At 46.8% G+C, this 8,804-nt stretch overlaps 1 protein-coding gene across 6 annotated transcripts in view; it reads left to right on the top strand.

The window, feature by feature from the left end:
* EIF4ENIF1 (eukaryotic translation initiation factor 4E nuclear import factor 1) overlaps positions 1–5,514 on the top strand; it is a 39,017-nt gene extending 33,503 nt beyond the window's left edge. For all 6 annotated transcript variants that reach the window (XM_025267310.2, XM_025267308.2, XM_025267312.2 and 3 more), the window contains 5 exons: positions 879–963; positions 2,222–2,354; positions 3,479–3,823; positions 4,066–4,230; positions 4,750–5,514. In XM_025267310.2, the coding sequence (XP_025123095.2) occupies positions 879–963; positions 2,222–2,354; positions 3,479–3,823; positions 4,066–4,230; positions 4,750–4,991 (970 nt within the window). In that variant the 3' untranslated portion in view covers positions 4,992–5,514. The remainder of the gene's footprint in view (positions 1–878; positions 964–2,221; positions 2,355–3,478; positions 3,824–4,065; positions 4,231–4,749) is intronic.
* The last annotated feature ends 3,290 nt before the right edge of the window (positions 5,515–8,804 follow it).

Here is an 8,804-nt window from a genome sequence, read left to right on the forward strand (position 1 = left end):
CCTGATACAGACTGGAAGGCAGCCAGGAGTTTAGGGTTGCCTTCTGCTTATGGATCAGTGAACTTCAGAATCATTGACTGTCCTGAGGCTTTGGCCTTTGCAGTACAAGGTCTGACATCACTGAAATGCAGTGAAGCTTTGATTAGCCAGTGAGCTCATGTAATTCATTCTTCTCTCAGCCTATGTGGTCATCAACTCTTTCCTGTTTTCTTCCAAGAGAGAATAAGTAGAAAGTCTGGGGAGAGAAGGAAGTCTGCTCTTTTAAACTTTATTTGGGAGGCCCGGGGCCAGCCCTGTGTGCAGACCCAGAGTGGCAGGGAATGCTCCGGGTGACTGGGTCCTGAAAGGAGCTCAGTCTTGGTGCCCTGTCTGACTTGACCTGGTGTCTCTCAGAGCCTCAGTTCTGTGCCAGGGACTGTAGTACTTGGTGCTGCTCCCTGCCCTCCAGAACACAGCCTGCCCTACAGAATGCAGGCCCTCTCCAGCCTGCCTCACTGGCATAGTCAGCAACAAACTACACATCTGCCCTGGATAACCCTACATTCCCAAGACCTTCCCACATCCCTGTACCTGTCCCCTCTGCCCCTCGCTTTCCCATTGTACTCTGCTGGTACCCTTGACGTGCCATGTTTGCCCTAGATTAGTATCTCCCTCATTAGATGACAGCTCTTACAAGACCCAGGACTATGTGTCATTAAGCTTTTGTCTCTCCTCAGAACTTGGCATATAGTTTTGCGCATGTTAGACACTTATTAAATGCTTGGGAAATTGAAGAAAGGAAATGGGATGTTTCCTGGGCTGGCCTTGAGTTTTATGCAGTTTAAACTTGGAGTTTGAGCAGCTAGGGACTCACACGGATAACTGGTTTTTGTTTACAGGCAACAGCGAGTGACCAAGTCACCAGCACCCGTGCACCGAGGGAATTCCTCTTCCCCTGCCCCAGCCGCCTCCATCACAAGCATGGTCAGTGACCTCTGCCCTTATGAATGACTCCTAGGCTTCTCCCTGCTTGGTTGCTCCTGCGTCACTAGGTACCCCAAATTCTCCTTGAGCGCCTTCCACAGGAGTCAGTGATGTAATAGACGTTTACACCTGCCTGTTGATTAGGGCCTCCCCTTTCAGGATGTAGTCTCTTAGGATTCTACGTTCTAGTGAAGTCCCCATGTTGGGGAAAGTGTGTTCCAGCAGACAGAAGAGTCAGGGCCAGGGCATACAGGGTGGTGTGGTATGTTCCGATGAATGATCACTGGAGTGGGGAGCAGAAGAGGGATGAACGTGAAGGATGGGAGGTGAGGAAGATGGGTGATGGGAGCTAGAGCATGGGGAGTCCAGTAAACCATGGTGTGAGTCCACAAATTTAGATTCAGGTCTCAGAGTTAAGGCTGGGACAGAGTGGCTTGCTCATTTGCAGTGACAAGTCAAGCTTTACAACTGACTCATGAACCAGCATTATTTATTTTTTTAGGTTTCACTCACCCCACAGACCTTTATCACCTATTCAGGGCTGATAAGATGAGGGTAAAAGACTATTATTCTGTACCCCAAGTGGTCTTTGCACCAAGCACCTTGAAGGCAGGATCTAGGAGCTTTTCTGTGCTTAACTCATGCCCTGTCTCCTGTCATCAAGGATACAGGGTTGTTTAATGAGAAAAGTTGCATGCACAGTAAAAACGTCAGTGTAAAAACGGGCGGTAAAGAGGTGGGAACAAGTGACCCCAAATGGTGAGTGCTGGTGCGGAGGAGACCGTCAGGAAGCTACTTGAGTTTTCTGGTAGCCAAGTTAGGGTGGGAAACATTAAGAGGACAGAGAAGTCTAGGTTCTGTGGTTGCATCCGAAATGTCCTTTCCCAGCTTAGGAGAGGGGGCCTGCTCTTGCAGGGTTTTCTCCGGGCCATGTTTTTCCCCCTTCCCAGCCTAACTCTGACCTGGGGAATGGCTGGAGCAGAGGCTGCAGAGGCAGGTAGAACTTTCTGTGCTTTAACTAGCTGTGTGCTAGCTGCGTCTTGGTTTTGACTAAAGTGAACTGCGAGTAAGGGATGGCACATTGGGGACGCTGCCTGTTCAGCCCATCCTGATGCTCTTCTTCCAGCAGCTAGAGGCCAGAACGTTGGAGTTGGCCTCTGCCACGTGCTGTGAAAGGGGACTCTTCAGCTTCAGTAGTTTGGCCACTTGATTAGGGAGAGGCAATTAAAGAATGTGTGACTACTGTTTTCCTCTACAGCTTTCTCCTTCCTTCACTCCTACCTCAGTGATTCGTAAGATGTATGAGAGCAAAGAGAAAAGCAAGGAGGAGCCAGCCTCTGGAAAAGCAGCTCTTGGTGACGGTAAAGAGGACACCCAGAAGCCCAGTGAAGGTACTTCAGAGCCGTTGAGTGTGTGGTAGAGCACCAGCAATGTGTGCGCCAGCGCGCAAAGCCTTGGGCAAGGCCCCTGCTGCTCCGGACCTCAGTTCTGGGTCTAACAGGAGGAGTGGACCAGCTCATAGTCACTTAGCCACTTGAAATTCTGACCAGTCTAATAGTGCCTTGAGTGCTGGCATTAGGAAGAACAAGCATTCAGGATCCTTATTTAGGCTTGAATTATGAGTACATTTATTTGGCAAATTAATAAAAGTTCAACCAGTTTTATTTCTGAAAGGTTCTCTCCAGTCTGGAGACTAATTACCCAGTAAGATCTGTGCAGTGAGTGACGCATATAGGAGGTGTGTGAGGCTTTCAGAAATATGTGGAAAATGTAAGAGGTTTTTAGGGGCTGCACAGCTCAGATTAAGGACATAGTGAAACAGATTCTAATAAGTGAGGTTTACATAGGTCTAGGTATTGGTCTAAGAGCTTTCTGCCTCTGAGAAAGCTTCTGGGGAAAGGAAGGAAATCCTGTTGGTCCTATTAAAAGGCAGTTCAGAGTCCTTCACCCAGACAATAATTGCTCTGTAGGCTTTCTGTTGTGATGAATTTGCGTAAGTTTACTCACTTTTACCCTTAGGCTGAAAAGCAAGTTAATCCCAAGCACCCGACTAGGACAGGAGCAGCTCCCACACAGAGCCAGAGCACAGCCCTAACTATGGACGGAGCCAAGTGCCCGACCAAGTCAGGCCACCAGACCTGACATGCCAGGCTTGCTTGCCCATAGCTGTTCTTGGATTGGGAAGAACAAAGATGGATCCTTTTTATTTTTTTAAAGTTATCTCATTTACAACTTCAGAGTCTTTGGATTTTGAGAGTGTAGCAAAAATAAACTCTTCCAGCAAGGTGTTGGAAGACTGGAAAACCTGGGATCTACTCCAGGGTCTGTCCCTAACTACCCATGACCTTGACTAGGCCAGTTCATAAGACAAAACAGTGGGCCCCACAATGCAGTCCTCTAAATATGTTGAGGGGATCAAATAAGGATTGTGAGCTTTCTAACAAATGAGTTACTGGTTCATCAGGAGGACAAAAAGGTTTGTGAATACCAAAACATTCTGTCTGGATCCTTACAGAGAACCTCCTGTCATCCAGCTCTGTGCCCAGTGCTGATCGGGACTCTTCTCCCACCACAAATCCCAAATTGTCAACCCTGCAGCGGTTTTCCTGTTCCACCCCACTGTCCCAGACCACCCGTTACACCAAAGAACAAGATTATCGACCTAAAGCAACGGGGAGGAAGACACCCACCCTGGCATCCCCCGTTCCAGGAACACCTTTTCTCCGCCCTGTCCACCAAGTCCCCCTGGTCCCCCACGTCCCCATCGTTCGGCCCGCTCACCAGCTTCACCCGGGGTTGGTCCAAAGGATGCTGGCCCAGGGAGTACATCCACAGCATCTTCCAAGTTTGCTCCAAGCTGGTGAGTTTCTAACTCTAGCATGAGTTGCTAGAACTGATGAAGTGCTGTACCATTGGAGGGTCTTATCCCTAGAAAGATTCCATTGGGTCCAATCTGATCTATTCCTTAGTCCACTGAAAGATTAGGAACCTAGCTTGAGCAGTCTTCATTCTTAAGGAACTTTCAGATCAGCAAAACTGTATAGTCAAGCTTGAAAATTTTCAGGTACATTATTTCTGATGTTTCTTCTTTCTGCCCAATAGGTGTGCTTCCCCCTGGGATGGACCTGACCCATTTACAGGGACTGTCTGGCCCAATCCTGAGTCAACCCTTTTACCCTTTACCTGCCACTAGTCACCCTCTCCTAAACCCTCGTCCTGGGACACCTCTGCATCTGGCAATGATGCAGCAGCAGCTGCAGCGCTCAGGTAGGTTCAGGAGAGGACCAGATGAGCTAAGGATTAGGAGTTTTTGAACCAATTTCCAGTGAAGGGGATAAAATGACACTATTTACTAATACATCCTAGCAAGATTGGATTGGGAATTCGTGTGAAGACAGTTGGAAAGCCAGGTGTACCCTGGCTTTTTTTGGGGGGGGGGGGGTATGTTTGCCTCTTTGGAGAAGAGGCTGAGAATCCTTCTGACAGATTCAGCATAGGGAGTGCCGAGAGTAGATACTCTCCCTGGCTTGGGTCGTTGCTTCTGCTTGTCATGGGGAGTAGGGGGTGTGTCACCTAAGATGGACTGTCAGTACAAATGGCTTCTGAATAGTTCAGCTTTCCAAGGTACTGTTCTGGCATTTTGGAAAGGAGTTTCCAAAAGAAGCCTAGAATTAATCACCTTGTTAAGAACTATTCGTAGTTTCGTGCACAGTGAAGCACGGCCTAGTGGAGAACTACTTCCCCTCCTTGTGCTCTGAATGAGAACCTTCCTTCGTATCTCCACAGTTCTTCATCCTCCAGGCTCTGGTTCCCAGGCAGCTGCTGTCAGCGTTCAGACGACTCCTCAGAATGTGCCCAGCCGGTCAGGCCTGCCGCATGTGCACTCCCAGCTCGAGCACCGCCCCAGCCAGAGGAGCAGCTCCCCTGTGGGCCTCGCCAAATGGTTTGGCTCAGATGTGCTACAGCAGCCCCTGCCCTCCATGCCCACCAAAGTCATCAGTGTAGATGAACTGGAGTACCGCCAGTGAGCAGGGCAGGCGGGGCTCACCCGCTCACCAGAGCCTGGACCTGTGGCGGCACCCTGGTCAGGACTCGGCTTCCTCATCTCACGTTGGTTTACGGCTTTTACTTTGTAGCATTCTTGTGTGAAGCTGTTTAGGGGCACCCAGGCATCTGGTGTCGTCTGCGTTATGATGGAAGGAACTTAACCAGTCAGTGGAGTCTACATGGTTTGAATACAGGATGAAGTAGTGTCAGTCCTAGAAAGTCTTTTTTTGTAAGATATGTGAATGAAGTGTTGGTGTCTTCACCAAGAGGTGGCACCTTAAGGGTTCTAAGGAAATAAATGTATAGACCCTTATGTACAGACCTGTGTATAAACAACTTTTGTACATACATATAGGATAGCTTTTTTGAAATTATACAGCTGTACATAAAAGTAGCTGGTATTAGGTAAGCCTGTGTCAACATTTTGGATTTTTTTTTCACTTGTACAGTTGGGGCTTTTTCTTTTGGTTGATTAAAGTTGCATATGCTAAGTGTGTGAATGAAGTGAATGCCACTGTTGTGTTTTCTTCTTCCTGAATCCCTGCCTCTTCAGTAGGTTCTTGAGGAAAATTACCTTGAGTTTTTTCTGTAAGACATGGACCTGAACTCTGACTGGGAGGAGGAAGCCATGGCCCTCTTTCTTGAGCCTAATGACCCCAATGGACAAGTTTAGACTGAGCTGACCCTATAGGTAGTCTTATGGCTAATATCAGGTGATAATGTGTAATTTATAAAACCCAACTAGAGAAAATAATTTATTGGGTAATCAGGTATATGGTCCTTTGTCACGTTTACTGGGGCAAAAGTCAACGGTTGGCTTCCTGTTCTCCAAGTCAGAGTCCCCAATAGGGAAAAATGGAGCCTTAGTATTCTGATTCATTCCAGAATTTTTTCCATATAGAACTTCCCTCAAGACTCTGGTGCCTGTGTTAACTTCTTCTGTGTTCTTACTCCTCCGTTCCGTTATTCTGTGTACCGTAACTACATGCACAACACTGGGGAAAAGGATTCTACCAGAATAACGATGGCTTTGAGTCCCCTTTCCTGACTGAAGGTTTTTTATTCCTCTCAATCTGAGGTGACAAATCTCACGCTCCTCGACTTAACTCAGCCGATTTCTCAGTTCTTATCCATTTAGGGCCCTCAACTCTAGTTTGACTTCATAGTAGAGGCTCAAATAATGAGACCATTCTGATTCGGCACAAGTGAAGTTAGCAAGATGACTGGATTTTGACTGAAAGGTTAAAAAAACAGCCTAAGAGTTAGGGGTGCAGCCTATAAACCTGGAGCTGCCCACCCTGCCCTATACTTCCAAGAACAAATAGCAAGTCGCTTTTCAACAAAACCTGGCTTTATGGATTGAGTATGAGGTCTGCCTCTTCATAGTACTTCAGCTTCACCCCTCCCTCCCTGCAGTGGGACCTGAGTGAATCAACTTCAGAAATAAGCCCTGTTTAGAATTCTCACAAATGCTTTGTTTCATAAACAAAAAATCTGGAAAACAGTCTCAAGCAACAGTGGCAGAACAGAAACCTGGATCCAATTCCATCTTGTGTGTCCTTTCACTTCCTTTCATATTGAACCAACAGTCCTAGGTGTAAAGTGGGGAGGGTTGGTTTGAAGCTGCTAGTGAGAAATTCCTTTTTAGGCTAGAAGCGAATACGACAGACATGAACAAATGTAGGCACCAAGCAAAGGGCAAAGCCAGTAGCTGGTGAGATGGAATCAGAAGAAAATAAAGGAATGTTGCTAAGAATAGCACAGCAGAAGCTAAATGCATAGATCTTAAAGCTATTTTGGTGAATGGAAGTAGAGGCAAAAAAGGAAGTGAATACAGTCTTCAGAAACTAAGAGCCAGCTATGGAGTAAGGAGAGCATGATGACATGATGTCTCAGCTAATAAGCCCTCTTACAGGGAGCAACTCTGGGGAGTCTAGCAGGCATGAGACAAGCTTAGAAGCAATCAAAGCTGGAAGGATGTGCAAAGCCTCCTCAAAGTAAAACAGCAGAGGGCCACAGAGAATTTCGTGGAAGTTGAGGGGTCAGGTAGGAAAGAACATTGCCTCCACCCCTAAGAAAGCAGTTGAGCAACCAGTACTTTGAAAATTAGTAATAGTGAGAAGTAAGGGGGAAAATGGGAAAGGACAGGAACTTCCATGGTGGTCCAGTGGTTAAAACTCTACACTCCCAGTGCAGGGGCCCTGGGTTCAATTCCTTGTCAGGCAACTAAGATCCTGTGTGCTATGAGGCACAATGAAAAAAAAAAAAGCTAAATTTTTTTTTTTTATGGGAAAGTACAGCCAGGTCTTCTTATAGGAGATTTTAAGACAGCCTGTTATAAGGTAGAAAGAAAGTCAGGTCCACTGGCCTATAAATGAAAGGGATAAACTCCAGGAATGAAGATAACATACTGGAGTAAACAGGCTCTTCAATATTCTACTCCCTTTACTAACAGCTGGTTCAAGAATGGGTATGAGACACAAAGAGGAATTGGCTATGCAGCTTCTGGGAAATGGCTTCACCAAAAATTAAGACTCAGCCCTCTTTAGCATCCTCTAGATACTGGTATAAAGCTCAAGGCTATAAAGATATTCTTCGACTGTGAAGGGAGCCATTTACCCAGCAAAGCAGTGAACAGGATGGCATCATGGAAAGAATTTGGATCTTCAGTGACCCACCAGCTAGCCCATCTGAGCTCCAGACAACTTATGTGAGAGACCAAGTTTTCTTCCATTTCAGCCAGTTAAGTTATTGTCTGCTATTAAACACAGCTTAATACTTTTGGCCACCTGATGACAAGAACCGACTCACTGGAAAAGACCCTGATGCTGGGGAAGATTGAAGGTGGGAGGAGAAGGGGATGACAGAGGATGAGATGGTTGGATGGCATCACCAACGCAATGGACTTGAGTTTGAGTAGGCTGCAGGAGTTGGTGATGGACAAGGAAGCCTGGCGTGCTACAGTCCATGGGGTTGCAAGGAGTCAGACACAAATGAGCTGAACTGAACTGAAACACAGCTAAAGGCATTCAGAAAGAAAAATGGAAATTCAAGCCATGTTGTGACAGTCAGACAACCCTAGTCATGGAGTTCAGGAAGAGAAAGCTTTGCCCTGTAGGAATAACCCTCCTTGGTGGCCCTACCCCAGGCAGCATTCCAAACACAAAACTGTACCTCTCCCAGAACTCCCAAGTCTGAGCTCAGAAAGGAGGTAGGGTAATGCTCTCCTCAAACACCAGGGGGCCACTGATGGGGGAAGGGGAAGGTGTGGAAGGATGGAAGCAAAGCCCATTCAAAGCATATCCTGAAGCCTTGAAATGAACCTAGATTTCAACATCTTTCTCAACATTCTGGCATTTCATTGCCCAATGAAAGTGAATTTGAGGATTCCTCAAAACCCAATATAAGCTCTGCCTGGAAAGTAAACCTTGCTGGAAATCCCATATCTCAGAAAGCCAGTGTCTCTCTGAAAAGCCAGAGTAGACCTCTATCATGAATGTACCAGTGATATCAAGATCTACACCCTCCAAAGTGACTAGGATACCAGGCCTGAGAGGCTTATCTCCTGGGTGTGGGGACAGTGTTAAGCCCAAGCTCTAGGAAGATATGAGAGGGAAACAACTGTCACTAAGATAACAAGAGAAACAACTCCTGGAAAAGGCTGAATATGTGGATACTCCCACATCCTCACTGCTCACAACCTGCTAGAAGCTCTAGTTCACCTCATCTAAAATCAAACTCTGTCTTCCTGTAAATCTGTTTCCCTTGCTGACTTTCTCATGGACCACCCTTCT

This window comes from Bubalus bubalis, chromosome 17 (assembly GCF_019923935.1).
Source record: "Bubalus bubalis isolate 160015118507 breed Murrah chromosome 17, NDDB_SH_1, whole genome shotgun sequence".
In the NCBI taxonomy this organism is placed as follows: domain Eukaryota; kingdom Metazoa; phylum Chordata; class Mammalia; order Artiodactyla; family Bovidae; genus Bubalus; species Bubalus bubalis.